Genomic DNA, 17,136 nt, shown 5'->3' on the forward strand with positions numbered 1-17,136 from the left:
TTTTAGGAAAGGAAAAATTGGGAAATCCTGAGGCAGTTTTAAATGCTATATCGGGGGCTCTGAGTCATTTATTAGAGTTAAGTGCATAGTATATAGATCTGGGTCTCTGAAGACAAGGGATCTAGAATGTGTAAGCCATCGGCATGCTGATGGAAATTAAAACCATGGACAGATCATTTAGAAAGAAGTGGAAACTAGTTAAAGAAGTGCCAAAAGATGTAGCTTTGTGGGCTTGTCATTGAAAGGAAGACAATATTAGAATTAGAGAGGATGGCTCTATACTTAGGGAGGACTATGTTTTAAGAAAAGGGAGAAGAAGAAAGTCGCATGGAAATTTAATTCCCCCAAGTCTCTGACAAAATAAAGAGGGAAACAAGCATAAAAGCATATTCTGCATTTCCCAAACTGGAACACACCAAAGATACAAACAGGTGGGTTCATTTCACTAACAAAATAAGAACCTCATAAAGTACTTGCAGGAGGAAATAAAATTAACAAAGGGATGTCACTCATTTGTGGAATAAAATGATCAACATAAACGGATTAACAAAAATAGTTACAGACACTGAGAAGCATTGATCAGACCCTCAAACATCAGATGGAAGGCAGGGGAGGGTGAGTAGGAGGGGACTTGTATGCATGCATATAAGCCTAACCAATGAACACAGACTCTAGGGGGTGAGGGCATGAGTGGAGAGGGTGGTGGCAATGGGGGAATAAGGACATATATGTAATACTTCAATCAATACAGAATTAAAGTAAATTATCAGTGTGGGATCTCTAAAAAACTCAGACCTGAGAGCTCAGACATCATTGACTCATCTACTTAAATAGAACTTTTGTGTGTCAATCACTTGTATTTTAACATATTATAACTCATGTCACTTTAACTTTCTCTACTTGCATTCTACTACAATTCCATTATGTTAAATTATAATATAAATGAACTCATTGCTTAATTTTCTATGACTTGTATTAAAAAATCAAAGCACTCTCCCCTCCTTCTTGTTTTTCTCTAACTGGAGTTGTGCAGAATTAATAGTGCAATGTTGAACAGTGTTACTTTGATAGTGATTTTACTCTATTTATCTGAAGAATGTAATTTAATTTTAGACGTTCCCATGGTGTAAAGTTGTTTAGCCATTGCAGCGTGGATGAATTTAAACGTATAGTTTCACAGCCTGAATTGGAATGTCTTCAGAATCAAACCAATTCAAAAGTGGTGGTCCAAGGAAGAGAAGAACTATGTGGCAATGGAATTGTGGAATCAGGAGAGCAATGTGATTGTGGCGTTGAAAAGGTTAGTGTCAATCATCAATGGCATAGCTAAAGCCTTGTTTTTCTGCTTATCAGATAGTGCTATAAATAGAGATGTGATACACAAGGGAAGGGCTTTTTGTCAAATGTTGCACCATTTCATCAACTATCTAAGATCTGGAGATATTAGGCATGTGAGTATGGACTCTTCCTGAATTTGAAACATTTGAAGAATTTTAGTATGGAGTGAATGCAGCGTGGATTAAATACAATTCTGTTTGTTGTGCAACCATTAGTAGCAACACTCACCTTTATGTTTCATAAAACTAGCACTCACAATAACATAGTCTCCTAAATCATCTCCTGAATTCTTCCCAAGTGAGTACTGGTTCCCAAAGTTATACAATTTATGTTGTTTACCTCCTCATCGCTTAATTTCAGTATTTGCATCTGGGGAACTTCATTTATTTTAACTTCATTGAACAGAATTGAATAAATCATAATGCATTATTAATTATTGTTATATTTATTTCTTACTATCTTTTTCTCAATTATGCTTGGTAAGATAATTAATCAATGAATTTTGTTGTGACTGTCTTCATGTATTTAGCCATTGTGATGTTGTGAATGATATAGATTTTCTAGAAAATATGAAGACTCTAATTATTAGTGAAAAATTCTGTATAAATTGTTTGCATTACAAATGTAAGAAAATACTCAAAATCTCTATTTTTATTAATTTTTATTGTCTGACTTCTCAGCACTTGAGGAATTATATTGATATCTCCAATGATACAGTTATATTTGCCTACTTCTCACTAGAATTTACTTAATTCATTCTTTATATTTTGAAGCTGTTTTATATGGTATAAATTTTTTACAATAGTTATACATTCCTAGATATTTGCACTGTCACATAGTGAATCATCTCATCTCTAAAGCTGCTTTCTGTTTTAAAGTCTGACATATGTACCTCTATCTCCATCACTATCTCTGTCTCTGTCTCTGTCTCTATCAATTTACACACACTATATTCATTTCATTTATCATGTCCCCAATATTTCTCTATTATCATTTGGTGTTTCTATACTATTACCTTCAATATCTACATTTTTTTATTTATTATTTAATCTGTATTTTATTTATGAGATTATTACCTTAGACATTGTTGTGATTAGTATTTTTATTATATTTTTATTTTTACCATGCTTATTTAACGTTTAACCGTATCTGTCATACCTATTCCAAAATAACAGTGTTTATTACTCAACTAGTTTATATACAATGTTTGTTAATATTTCATTTCTGTTACCTTACACTTTATAGTAAAAAGTACATTGAAACATGGTTGCTTTATTTTACCTACCATTCCTTTATTTATTTATTATTTTTTTTAATTTAATAAGTCTTTATTGTTCAGATTATTACAATTGTTCCTCTTCCCCCCCCCCCAAAAGCTCCCCTCCAACTGGTTCCCACCCCACCTTCTGCCCTTACCCCCCCACTGTTCTCATCCATAGGTGTACGATTTTTGTCCAGTCTCTTCCCGCACCCCCACATCCCTTTCCCCCTGAGAATTGTCTGTTCACTCCCTTTCTATGCCCCTGATTCTATTATATTCACCAATATTTTCTGTTCGTCAGATTTTTTTATTCACTTGATTTTTAGATTCACTTGTCGATAGATATGTATTTGTTGTCCATAATTTTTATCTTTACCTTTCTCTTCTTCTTCCTCTTTTTAAAGAATACTTTTAGTATTTCATATAATTCTGGTTTGGTGGTGGTGAACTCCTTTAGCTTTTTCTTATCTGTGAAGCTCTTTATCTATCCTTCAATTCTGAATGATAGTTTTGCTGGGTTGAGTAATCTTGGTTGTAGGTTCTTGCTATTCATCACTTTGAATATTTCTTGCCACTCCCTACTGGCCTGCATAGTTTCTGTTGAGAAATCTGCTGACAGTCATAATTACCTTGTAGGTAATTAACTGTTTTTCTCTTGCTGCTTTTAATATTCTCTATTTGTCTTTTGCTCTTGGCATTTTAATTATGATGTGTCTTGGTGTGGTCCTCTTTGGATTCCTCTTGTTTGGGGTTCTCTGTGGTTCCTGGACTTGTAAGTCTATTTCTTTCACCAAGTAGGGGAAGTTTTTGGCCATTATTTCTTCAAATACGTTTTCAGTATCTTGCTCTCTTTCTTCTCCTGGCACCGCCATAATTCTGATGGTACACTTGAAGTTGTCCCAGAGGCTCCTTACACTGTCTTCATATATTTGGATTCTTTTTTCTTATTGCTTTTCCAGTTGAGTATTTTTCGCTTCTTTGTATTTCAAATCTTTGACTTGATTCTTGGGATCCTCAAGTCTACTGTTGGATCTCTGTACATTGTTCTTTATGTCATTCAGTGTATGTTTAATTCCTAGTTGGTTCTTTTTCATATCCTCGTGGGTCTTGCTAAATTGATCAGCATTTTATAGAAAATTCCTGGAAAACCTTACAATGGTGGTTTTGAACTCTATATCCAGCTGTTTGCTTTTCTCCATTTCTTTCATTTGTAATCTGTTTCTTTGTCTCCACATTTTGGCTGCTTCCCTGAGTTGATAGAGTGGCTTTGAATGCTAAGTGTCCTATAGGGGGCCCAGTGGTCCAGCTTCTCCAGTTACCTGAGGTGGATACTCTTGGTGCACTCCTTTGTGGGCTGGGTGCACAGTCTTGTTGTAGTTAAGCCTTGATTGTTGGTATAACTGGGAAGAATTGGCCTCCAGGCCAATTGACTGTGAGGATCAGCTGTGTCTATGCTGGGAGAACTTCTCTGCTGGAGACACCCTCATGGGAGAAGACTTGCAAAAGCCTCTGTGCTCACCTTGAATAGGGCGGAATATCACGGTGGAGCAGACAGCATTGGTTTCCTGTCAGCCCTGTCCTAATTGGCCCCTGTGTCTCAATGTCCCATGGTAATTACTGCAAGCACCTCTGAGGGAAAGCTGCCCTTGAGTTTCCATCTGCTTCCAAACAGTCCACTTTCTCCCTGAATGAGTCTGGGTCCCCAGACTCTCCCCCGGAATGGAATTCAGTGCAGTTGGGAGCTTTCGTCTCCCTCCTGCTTGAGAAAGCCAGCTGCATAATCAGTTGCTCACCCTCTCCACATATGCACCTTTGTATCTATGCCTTCCGCAGTTCCTCTGAGTCTCAGTGTGCTTTTACCTTTCCTGACAATCCAATTTCATCTCATGTGAGTCTGGGACCCCAGAATCTCACCCAGAGCAGTCAGGAGCTTTTGTCTCCATCCCACTTGAGAAAGCAACCTGCACACTCAGTTGCCAGTCCTTTTTGTGCTCATGCGTGCATCTCAGTACCTCTGCCTCCTGTAGCTCTTCAGTCTCAGTGTGCTTTTCTCTTTCCTTCTAGTTGTAGAACTTCCACTCAGCCAGCCTTCCTGTGGGTCTGGATGATGTCTTTTAGTTGTAGTTTTGAAATTGTTGTGGGAGGCATCAGTTTAGGTGTTTACCTATGCCGCCATCTTTGTTTCGTTTTTAGTTTTTTATATATGTCATAGATTCCTTCTAAAATTATTTCCCAACACTATATTTTAGGACAAAGGTTCTTGAAGGGAAGTCCTCTACCTATGATTGTTTAGTAATAAATTTTTTTCATTCTCATCATTTCCTTATGATCGATAATACACATGAAGGAAGTATATGAAATATGGATGGAGAGTGTAATGAATTATAAGCACCTGGATAATTTACACTTAGGCCAAAAGAAATTATACTGATACCAAAGAAGTTCTTTGTGTGTCCTCTCTCAATAACATGCCTCTTTCCCTAAAACCATCATATAGAATTTGATGGTAATTATATCATTACTTTGCTGTTCATCATAGTTTTACATCCCGCTTTTTGCATCTTTATGCAATGTGTTTTTTTGACTGCTTACTACCTTTATACAATTTACAATCATGTGGTTTATATCATTTAGTAAATTAGTCTTTCACCCAATATTGTACTTGTCATGTTTATCAGTTTCCTTAAAGTAGATATAACCCAATTGTTTTCTTTGTTCTTATTATTAATTTTATGAATATTAAACATGTCCTTTTAGTGTTCACAAAAACTTAAATTTATCTTACTCCTTGACTATTAAAATTCATGCAGTTATGACTGTTTTTGCACATCCCTGCTATTATACACGTGCCTGTATTTCTCAAGGGTGTATACCACTAGGTGAATCTGCTGTGTCAATAGGTATATATGTATACTAGTGGCCTGATGCACAAAATTCATGCACCTTGAAAGGGAATTAATTAGAGGAAATATTTTAAAATTGCTATTTGCACTTTCTCTATAATAGGAATGTGAGAGATGAAAGGAAATGAGTAAAATGTATATGAAAATAATACATAATTTTATAAATTAATAAATAATGACAAAATGATATAACAACAAAAACATGATATAAAACAAAAGTGATGTAAATAATTATTGATAAAGTGAGTAATCTTATTCTAATACTAGAGGCTCCTTGCAAGAAGATTCGTGCAGTAGGCCTTTCTTCCCCTGACTGCCAGCATGGGTTTTCCTCTGGCACCTGGGACCTTGCCTGCAGTGGAGCCAAGTCTTCAGCCTTCAATCTTCAATCTTCTCTTGGGCAGAGCCTTCAGTCTTTGCTCGTGCTGGTGTATGCAAATTAACCTGCTATTTTGTTTTGTTAATTTGTATACTCACTCCTGATTGGCTTGTGGGAGTCGTGATGGTATAGTCAATTTGCATCTTTCTCTTTTATTAGTGTAGATCTCCTTGTATACCACAATCAGAGTGAAAATACTTTCAGAGTGCTTGACTAATTTCCCTGTGATGAAATATTTATAACTTTAACTGTAACGTCACATGCTCTTCGAACTCGAGAGAAAGCAACATATAACTAACCATGTCCAAAAATGGGTACAGGTAAGAATATTCTTACTCTGTCTAGAGTTTGTCCATGTGATTTAGTAAGTCATTGCTAAAGCTGGCATCATGGAAACCTGTCGTCAAATTAATGTAAATGGGGAGGCCAGTGTCAGATAGGGACAAATCAATTCTTGGTATCAGAACAACCTCTGCCTCTGCAGATCCTTGTTAATACTTCAGCTTCGATAATGTTAGGTCATAATCCTTTGATTATAAATCTAGTACCATTACCAAGACCCCATTTACTATTAAGGTTTCTCAGTTGCATGATGATTGCACCAATTTTCAATTTTAATTTATGACATGGCATTCCTGAAGGAGCAATATCATTAAGAAGTTTGCTGGGAAAATTTTCCTTTTAAGCATCCTCTGGTGAGTCAATTGAATCAACACTCAAATAGGTGTGAAAATTTCATCGAGTGTATTCAAATTCTCTTCATTTAATTTTTGAACTTGCTCATTTTTTGGACAAAGAATCACACATTTAGATATATTTTTAATATTATTTATAGATATATTATTTCCAAAGGGAGCTTCCTGGGGGATTTCAATAATATCCATTCCTAAATGAAAACCACTATCAAGTTTGCCATCTCCAAGTTTTACTAATCATTCACTATAAGCAGAATCCTCTGATTGCATATTTGTTTTAAGAGACAACTTTCTGAAACATCCCCAAACATCACAGTACTTTAAACTCATTTGTACTATGGCTGATCACATAGCATGGTAGTGTGGTACAATATAGTGGTACAATACTGAGACATTGTCAAAAATCCCCTCCGAGAAGGAGAACTTTCCCAACAAATGCAACATTAAGATTCATAATTTCTCTTAGTAATCTGTCTATGGTGTTTGTAGCATGACCGAATGCCATGGTGTATTCGTCAATAATAAGAAGTTGGGCCTTTTTAGTGGTTTTAGCAATTTTACTGTTAATATTGAGTCTAGAAATTGAAGTTTCATTTAATGGAATTGGTAATTTATATTGGGAATGAAAGGTTCTTCCACCAAGAAGTAACTTTGCAGCAATTCGTTTAAATGCTGTAGGTAAACTGTACCACCATGAACTATAATATAATGTATTAAAACTTTTCATAGATATGTTTATCCACTGCCACCTGGACCATCCAAGATAAAGCATTTGGGGTGTACAGTTTTATCTTCGATGGCTGAAGTTAAAGTCTGTAAGTCTGCCAACTGTTCTTTTTTCAGAGGACTTATCAAAACTTCTGTCTGTTGTCGCTTGTATGATTCACTACATGTATTTGCATTCATTAATAAAGGATAGTCCGGAAGTATGAAATGTGAACATTTCATTCCATGCAATGTGAATACCTCTTGAATTTTGTTAGGGGCATGCATTTCACAGTTCACACAGGCACCTTCTCTTTGGTGTAATTTCCAACAGAAATGTTCAATAAAATGAGATTTATTATCATCCCATAATTTTTCTGTAGCACAAGGACATCCAAACACACATCTGTATACAAAAAGTTGCTGTAGTTGTTTGGGCATATTAAGGATGATTGCAATGCCAATCGTATCTTTTCATATATTGTCGTCAAGAATAATCCTCCGTGTTTAGCAGCTTCACAAACTGTATCATAAATTATGCTTCCTACAGTTTACAGATAATCAAAACTTATTGCACCTTTCCATGCAGAAGCAAAAGTCTAAGGTAATATCGTTCTGGTTGTCTAAAGCTCACAGTGAACAGTCTACCTAATACTTTATTCCCACCCTTACGGCGTTTTGTCCACAAAATAATTATTAAACACACTAGCGGCCCAGTGCATGAAATTTGTGCATTTGGTGGGAGAAGGGTTCTGAGCTTGGCCTGTGCCCTCTCACAGTCCAGGAGCCCTTGGTGGATGTCCAAGTAATGGCTTAAGCCCGCTCTCCATGGGAGAAGCTCCTGCTACCACCACTGCACTTGCCAGCACTGAGCCCAGCTCAGGGCTTCTGGCTGAGCGTCATTCCCCCTGTGGGAGCACACTGACCACCAGGGGAAGCTCCTGCATTGTGTATCTGTCCCCTGGTGGTCAGTGCATGGCATAGTGCCAGGCCATTCTGCTGCTTGGCCAATTTGCATATTAGCCTTTTATTATATAGGATTACACAATACTTCAATGTCTCATTTTCCAATATATGACAGTCACTTTTAAAAGTATGTTTAGGCTGCCTGTCTGGTGTTTCTCAGTGGTTGAGCACCAACCTATGAACCAAGAAGTCACAGTTCGATTCCTGGTCAGGGCACATGCTGGAGTTGCAGGATAGATCCCCAGTGTGGGGTATGCAGGAAGAAGCTGATCAATAATTCTCTCTCATTATTGATGTTTCTATGTTTCTCTCCCTGTCCCTTCCTCTCTAAAATTAACAATAAGAATATATTGAAGTATGTTAAGGCTAAATTTTATAGTCTTTTGGTATTACCAAAACAATTTAAATATTTGTAGAAAAAGTAAACACTTATTTTTACAATAGTTTATCAGAATTACTACTGGGTCCACAAACTATGAGAATAACAAAAGACCTACTTTTTTACTTCCTTTTAAATTCCAATTATTGAATCATAAATGGTACTCTATTGAGATGATATTTTATGCAGAATATTTGGTGAATTATATTGAATTGGTAGCATGATTTCTTCAGAGCTCTTAATTAGAATAAATCCTATTTCATTTTTCAGGGGTACTGAGCTGTAGAATTAGATCTTGATGGCACTATTTAGCTTCAGATGGTATTATGACATAATGGAGATTAGCATTTACTCTGAAATTGAAGAAACCAAGCTCAAATAATAAGTGACTTTCAGTGCTAGAAAACACTTATATTTAACTCCACCTGTGCATGAAACTTAAATGTAGAAATCAACTAATTTACATAAGTAACAACCAATGTAAGAATTAGAATCTTTCTCAAGATTTTAGAAGTTTCTTTCATTCCCCTTTCTGACTACTACCCTCAGAATTTCTTAATTTTCTGACCTTCATAATCATTGATAGTGCCATCAGTTCATGAAATTCATATCAGTGGATTTATATGATGTATTCTCATTTGTGTCTCACTTCTTTTGCTCAGTATAATATCTGTGAAATTAACTCACATTATTCTTCATACTAGGATTTTATTCTTTTTCTGTAGGTGTGTAGTATTATATTATTTGAATTTACTACCATTCTTCCATTTTCCTGTAGGCAGATTTGTAAGTTGTTTCTAATTTTAAAATATTATCAATAAAGGTATGCTAGACATCCTTTCTCATATGATTTTGAGGACCTATATGCTCATTTATTTTGGATATATAAAAGTAATAAATTTAAATGACTCATGCTGTAGGTATATGTTTAGATTTAGTAGATACAGTTTTGCATCCTTTTTATCAAGTTTTACAACCACCTGCAGTGAATGAGAGTTCCAGATCCTGAAGATACTTGCCAATAATTAATATCATAAACCTATTTATGATAATTTGTTATCTTGGTAAGTAAGTAATGTGGGAATAAGTTTGACTTTACCTGGATAGATGATTTTGAATATATTTCATATTTTTTGACATTTGGATATTATTCTTTATCAATTCTTGTTTATATTTGTGTTTTCATTACCTGAGATGCCTTGATTTTCTCTATATTGCTGAAGGATATTTTCATTGGAAATAGGACTCTGTTGACAATTCTTTTATTTTTAGACTTTATGGTTTCTAATGGAAAACCTATTGTCATGAGAATTACTTTTTTCTTATAAAGTGTTATTTGTCATTCAGAACTTTCAAGATATTTTTGTTTTTGTTTTTATTTTTATTTCCCAGAAGTCTGACTATGATGTGGGTGTTGATATCTTTGGGTTTGTCTCATCTTATCTTTGCTCACCTTCTTAAAATTGAGAATTTCTGTCTTTTTACCAATTAGAAGAGTTTTAAGCCATTATTTCTTCAAGTACTCTTTCAGCTCCATCTCCTTAATTTCTTCCTGGACTCCAAATGTTGTAGTTTCTTTCCTTCCTTCCTTCCTTCCTGTCCTGAGACTGACCACTCCCCACCTCCCCTTCCTTCCTTCCTTCCTTCCTTCCTTCCTTCCTTCCTTCCTTCCTTCCTTCCTTCCTTCTTCATTCTTTCTTTTATTGTTGTTGTTATGACTCGACTGGTTCCTATGGTTCTGATCTTTTCCTGTTGTTGTTTTCAAGCCCATGTTCTCTCTATGCTCCTTGGATATTTTTATTGTTATATTTTCTAGGTCCCTGAGTGTTTCCTCTGTCCCATCCACTCTGCTTTGAGCCTATTCACTGAGTTATTTATTTCAGTTATTATATTCTTCTGTACTATACTTTTCACTTGTTTCTTCTTTATAGCTTCATTTTCTTTGCTGAGACTTCTTATTTACTTGCCGTACTACCCCCCACCCCCACCCCATTTAAGGATGTTCAAAATCACTCATGTAAAGATTGTTGTTTTTTTAAAAATATATTTTTGTTGATTTTTTACAGAGAGGAGAAAGGGATAGAGAGCTAGAACTGTCAATGAGAGAGAAACATGGACCAGCTGCCTCTTGCACACCTTCCACTGGGGATGTGCCCACAACCAATGTACATGCCCTTGACTGGAACTGAATCCGGGAACTTTCAGTCCGCAGACTGATGCTATACCACTAAGCCAAACCGGTTTTGGCTAAAGATTGTTTTGATGGCTGCTTTAAACTTATTATCAAATAACACTTCATCTCTACTATGTCAGTGTTAGTATCTATTATCTTTTTATATTTAATTCTACATCTTTCTGCTTCTTTGTATAAATAGTTTTATAATTGAATCCTAGAAATTTTCACTATTATGGAACTCTGAATAATTTTCAACCATGTTTTATCTGGCTTTGCTTTGATACTGCCCTAGTAAGGGAGGGTGAGATGTCACCTCATTATTTCAAGAACAGAATAGAAGTCCAGATTCCTCACTTGGCCCAAGGTTTGTAGGTGTGTGTGATGGGTGCGGGGTGGAGTGGCATAAGTGTTCATTATCTTTATGAGATGGTGTGAGTTCTGGCTCCCTGCTATTCTTCTGCCAATATCTCCCCATGTGGAAGTATAGGTCTGTCTTATTTCTATTTCTTAATGTTTCTCTTTTCATGATCCAGGACTGAGTCCCACCCTGACTGACTCCTGCCTTGACCGACTCCCTCCCAGGACTGGCTTGTCCTGAGACTGACCACTCCCCACCTCCCCTCACCACCGACCCTGGACTGGCTGCTTCCCGGGACTGACTCCCATGTGGTGCAACTGGGACTGGAATTCACTCCTGCCCTGACTGACTCCTGCCCTGACTGTCTCCCACCCTGACTGACTCCCACCCTAACTGATTCCCGCCAGGGTTTTCCCCCTACCCCAACATCACCACAGGCTCCTGCCTGGTACTGGCTCCCACCGTGACTCCTGCTTGGGACTGGCTCCTGCCTGGAACTGGCACCCCCGTGGGACTGGCTCCTGCCTGGGACTGACTCCCACCCTAACTCCTGCCCTGGACTCACACCCCTGTGCCTTGGCTCCTTCCCGGGATTGACTCCCACCCTGACTGACTCCTGCCTGGGACTGGCTTCCACAAGCATGACCTGACTGATTCCCACCAGGGACTGAACCCTGCCCTGCATGGCAACATAGCATTGACTTCTGGTTGGTCATCCTTTGGTTGTGATAGGTCGTTACAATCCTGGGATTTTATAATTAAGATTAGAGGCCCAGTGCATGAAATTCATGCTTGGGGGCAGGGGTGTCCCTCAGCCCAGTCTGCAACCTCTCCAGTCTGGGACCCCTTGAGGGGTGTCTGACTGCCCATTTAGGCCTGATCCTGGATGGGTCTAAATGGGAAGTCAGACACCCCTCTCACAATCCAGGACTGCTGTCTCCAAAGCACTTACCTGCCTGACTGATTGCCCCTAACCACTTCTGTCTGCCAGTCTGATCGATGCTTAAATGCTCCCCTGACAGCCTAGTCACTCTAACAGCCCTCACCTTCACCCTTAACAGCCCTCATCTGCCAGCCTGGTCACCCCTAACTGTCCTCCCCTGCAGGTTTTGATGCCCCTAATGGCCCTTCCCTGCAGGCCTGGTTGCCTCTAACTGCTCTCCCCTGCTGGCCTGGTTTCTCCTAACTTCCCTCTCCTGCAAGCCTGGATCCCTCCCACTGCCCTCTCCTTCAGGCCTGGTTGCTCTCAATGGCCCTCCTCTGCCAGCCCAGTCACCCCTACGTGCCTTCCCCATGCTGGCCTAATCACCCCCGACTACCCTCCCTTGCAGGCCTGGTCTCTCCCAACTACCCTTCCCTGTCAGCCATCTTGTTGGGGGTGGCCATCTTTGATCACACGGGGGCGGCCATTTTGTGTGCTGGAGTGATAGTCAGTTTCCATATTACTCTTTTATTACAATAGCTAGGATAATACTGTGGAATCTCCCAATAATAATTACGTGCATCGGAATCTTCTTTATTCAATAAGAACCAAGCCATCAAAGTTGAGTTATGCCTTTTAGTCCTATCAATAACTTCAGCAAAATCATCAGTGTGAATATATAAATTCTGGTCATTTGACAAACGAATAGCTAATCTTGTGATTGAATGAGATTGGTCATGAATTTACACTGCAAAAAGTCTCCAAACAGCCTCAGGAGCACTCACATACCTATAGTCAATGAAGTCCTGTACTTCATCATGATTGATAATACTTTTTTCAGAAATTTGAATGTTTGCACAGTAATGCCCTTTACAGATATATTTAAATAAATATCTGACACTTTTAATATCGATGCACAGACTTCTACATTTATATGACAGTTATATCTGAGGCACAAATACGGGTTAAGGGATAATTCAAGTGTTTTCGACAACTTTATATCCAATAGAAATGGTACTACTAGATCTTCATTTCTATTTGAGATACACATCAACATTTCCAATCATTGCATTTTGAAATTCCTTTGGATATCCCTTTGAACATTTTTCATTTTCCATACATGGACTATTTGGATTTTGTATTCCACATGGCCCATGTACCATATTTGATTTTACAATTTGAAAAAGTCAAGAACACTGGTCTTCATCTGGAATTTCTGTCTTAAGTATATGGTCAATGTCATCTTCTGTTTATAATTTGGATTCACTATCTAATATCAATAATATGTGAGTATGAGGCAGTCTGCATTTCTAAAATTCAATGATAAGAATGTTAGTTATTATTTTGCCAAAGAAATTGAATTTATATATATATATATATATATATATATATATATATATATATATATATATGATTTAAAAGAGCATTCAGCTTAATATTAAAAACTCTGGCTACCAAATGAGATCTGTTTTTAATTTTTATCAGCATTGTAAATTGTTTCTAATATTTTCCCATTTGGAGTTGCATGTTGTGGTTATGAATATGTCAGGATTGCCATACTTTGTTACAATTGTCATAGCATATGATATTGGTGCTGCATATTTCTGGGACTAGCCTCAAAAGATGATGGAAGTATTATCATTTTACCAATTGCCACATTGTCATTTTCACATCTAGATTTGAGATAATCCATCAAACCACTATATTTTTCAACTCTCAGCTTAGATTGATTTGCTTTGATGAAATTTATTCAATTGGCCTCCATTTTTAAATATAAATCCAAGAGAAACTGTTGAGTTAATTTTAGTGCATTTAAAATAAGATTGAACGTGTCCCGTACAGAGAGATGAAATCCACAATACTACATTTGTTTGTCTTGTGTCCTTACATTTTGTGTAGTATTATTGTTGAGTACACTGTTGTCTCTGAGTCTGAATGCAATACCTGTTCCCTAGCCTTTTTCACCATGTGGAAAAAGAATAGGAAATGTCATTGCATCTAATATAGGATACAGAATACTGATTTGTTTCATTTTAGTGGCATTCAGATTATTGGGATTGGATTTACCATGAATGAGTAAGTCCCTTTCAAAAGGATGTTCTCCATCTTTGTTTCTGAATATGACAGCAACCTCAGTTACATGGGGAGAATTATATCTGCCTGGATCACTGTTATGATCATATTTAATTGCCATTGTTACTTCTGTGGGATCAATACCTTTTGCTGCTGCTTCAGATTGGGCTTCTTTTTCTGCCTCATGTAGCATCTTGTACAATTTTATTAATTCATTTATTTCATGCATGAGGTTGTTGATGTTGATCATGATTCTTTCTGAGCAGCCCTGGTTTTCAGGCATTGCTAATCTTTTACTTGTTACTTCGGCTGGTATCCAAAATATAGAGGTGAGCAAAATTCCAAGAAACACCATCTGAAGGATGTAAAGTTCCAGTACAGTGATAAACTTGTCTGTGTATTCTAAAACAGTATGGCCCATATCCTGATAGCAATGCAATATTTGCACCCATGGGAGCAAAAGCAAAAGAATTATTTATGGAATGAATATTTACCATGAAATTTTTACTGTCAGAATCTTCATTTGTCATTAATCTTTTTAAATAGGCTGGGTATTCTGGAAAATTTATATCATTTGGACAGACTTTACCTTTGCTACAACATTAAGTAAGTTTCCCATTGGATGGTTATTCATCAGAGAAATTTAGTGATAGGCAAAATTGACATCTAACAGTCATTCCACCACAGCTATGTTTGAGAATTGCATCGTCTTCTAATCCATTTTCGCTAAGAAGGCAGTTCCTACCAGTATTGGTAGTACTTGTTGATGACTGTTCTATAGACATATTCTGTCATCTCCACGACCTTCTTTCAACTTCAAAGGCATGTTGGTCTTTAGACATTTTCTGTCAATGATGCCAGCTTTTTTCAGCTTCAGAGAGATGCTTTTCCAATAGCTGCTCTTCAGATACATTTTGTTGCAGGTGCTGCCTTCTTTCAAGATCAAATGCATGTTGCTCTTCAGACATTTTCTGTCAATAATGCGGGCATCTTTTGGCTGCAGAGCTACATTGTATCAATAGTTGTTCTTTAGACATAGTCTCATCTCCCTGTTGTCATGGTTTGAAATGGAGGTGAATGAGAGTCCTGGCTGTCAGGCCACTGAGTGCTGCCTGACCCAACAGCATTCTGGCTGATTCTGTAGGGGTGGGACTTCCTCCTCCCTGCTGTCAGTCCCCACAGCAGTGATGAGGTAGCTGGGGCAACCAAGGAAGCCAAGCCTTCCGCCTGCTCCAGCCAGCTCTATGGTTCTGGCTGGTGCCACCGTCTTTGTTTCATCAATTTGCATAGTCCCTCCTTATTGGCTGTGGGAGCCGCCATCTTTATCAGGAAGTGACAGCTAATTAAAACTTTGTATTGAGGATATCTTAATGATTTGGGTTTTCTTATGCTTGAATGGTCTTTTAATATCTCTTACACATTTTGATCAGTATTCACTTTTTGAAGTGTCAGTGGTTTATCATCAATATTGTAGAAGACGCATATGTATGCTGTTTCTCCAATAAACTATGTTTTCTTGGCATGAGACCAGTTTTGTAGGGAGGGATTTTAGTGTTCTTGTCATTTAGGTAAAAAGTAAGTGGGATACTTCTGGTTTTGTTTTTACAGATGGACAATCTCTTATTTATGGTTTTTATCCCTGAAAGAGGTCGTTTGGTTTATATGGAACTTTTGGGAGTTTTTTTTCCCCCCCAATTGATTTGCATTGTTTTGTAAAGAGACTGTAAACAGAATGGGTATATTTGCAGACTGATTTGTTGTTCCACTTACATATGCATTTATATCAATAGTTTGATTCTTGTGTGTGCCACAACTAGGGAGCAAACCAGCAACCTATCGTATATGGAAAACACTGGAACCATGTGAGTAACCCTGACAGGGCCCTTGTTCTAGGTTTTTAATATGGAATGCTAAGTTGTTTATTTGGGATTTCACTTGTTTCTTGAGATAGGCCTTTACTGACATAACTTCCCTCTTATTACTGCCTTTTCTCTCTTTCTCTATTTCTTTTTCTTTTTTGCTCAATCCCTCAACTCCCAACCAACCTCCCTGACCACTCCAACCACCCCATCACACCAGAGGTGAATGCCTGCTCTCTATTGATGAATGTGTTTCTATTTTGCTTGGTAGCTTGGTTTGTTCTTTTATTTTCACATATTAGTGAAGTTATTATATATGGTGCTAGAGGCCTGGTGCCCAAAATTTGTGCACGAAGGTTTGTGCCCCGCAGCCTAACTGCACCCTCTCCAATCTGGGACCCTTTGAGGGATGTCCACTGTGGGATTGGGCCTAAAAGGGCAGTCAGACATCCCTGTCATATTCCTGGACTGCTGGTTCTCAACTGCTTGCCTGTCTGCCTGCCTGATTGCCCCTAGTTGCTTATGCCTCCCAGCCTAACTAATGCCTAACCACTCCTCTGCCGGCCTGATTACCCTAAATGCCCTCCCCTGCTGGACTGGTTACCTGTAACTGCTCTCACCTGTAGGCCTGGTTGCCCCCAACTGTCCTCCCCTGCAGGCCTGTTCTGCCCCCAACTTTACTCCCCTGCAGGCTTGGTTGCCCTCAACTGTCCTCCCCTACAGTTTTGGTCCCTACCAACTGCCCTCCTCTGTTGACCTGGTCACCCCTAAGTGCCCTTTCCTGCAGGCCTGGCCCCTTCCCAATTGCCCTCATCTACTGGCCTTATCATCCACAACTACCTTCCCCTGCAAGCCTGGTCCTTCCCAACGGCCCTGTTCTTCCAGCCTAGTTACCCCTAAATAGCCTCCCCTGCTGGCCTGATTGCCCCCAACTGCCCTACCATTGCAGGTCTGGTCTCCTCTAACTGCCTTCCCCTGCTGTCTTGGTCCCTCTCAACTGCCCTCCCTTTCAGGCCTTGGTCACCCCCAACTGCCCTATTCTTCAGGCCTGGGTACTCCCTCTACTTTCCTCCCCTGCTGGCCTGGTGCCCCCCAACAACCCTCTTCTGCTGGCCTGATCAC

The 17,136-nt window shown here is 38.4% G+C and overlaps 1 protein-coding gene across 1 annotated transcript in view; it reads left to right on the forward strand.

The window, feature by feature from the left end:
- LOC311620393 (A disintegrin and metallopeptidase domain 3-like) overlaps nucleotides 1-17,136 on the forward strand; it is a 123,526-nt gene that overhangs the window by 64,926 nt on the left and 41,464 nt on the right. Inside the window, exon 12 of the mRNA XM_084879744.1 lies at nucleotides 1,114-1,300. Coding sequence (XP_084735870.1) covers nucleotides 1,114-1,300 — 187 coding nt within the window. The remainder of the gene's footprint in view (nucleotides 1-1,113; nucleotides 1,301-17,136) is intronic.

This window comes from Pipistrellus hanaki, assembly GCF_964339955.1.
Source record: "Pipistrellus hanaki genome assembly, chromosome: 3".
NCBI classification, from domain to species: domain Eukaryota; kingdom Metazoa; phylum Chordata; class Mammalia; order Chiroptera; family Vespertilionidae; genus Pipistrellus; species Pipistrellus hanaki.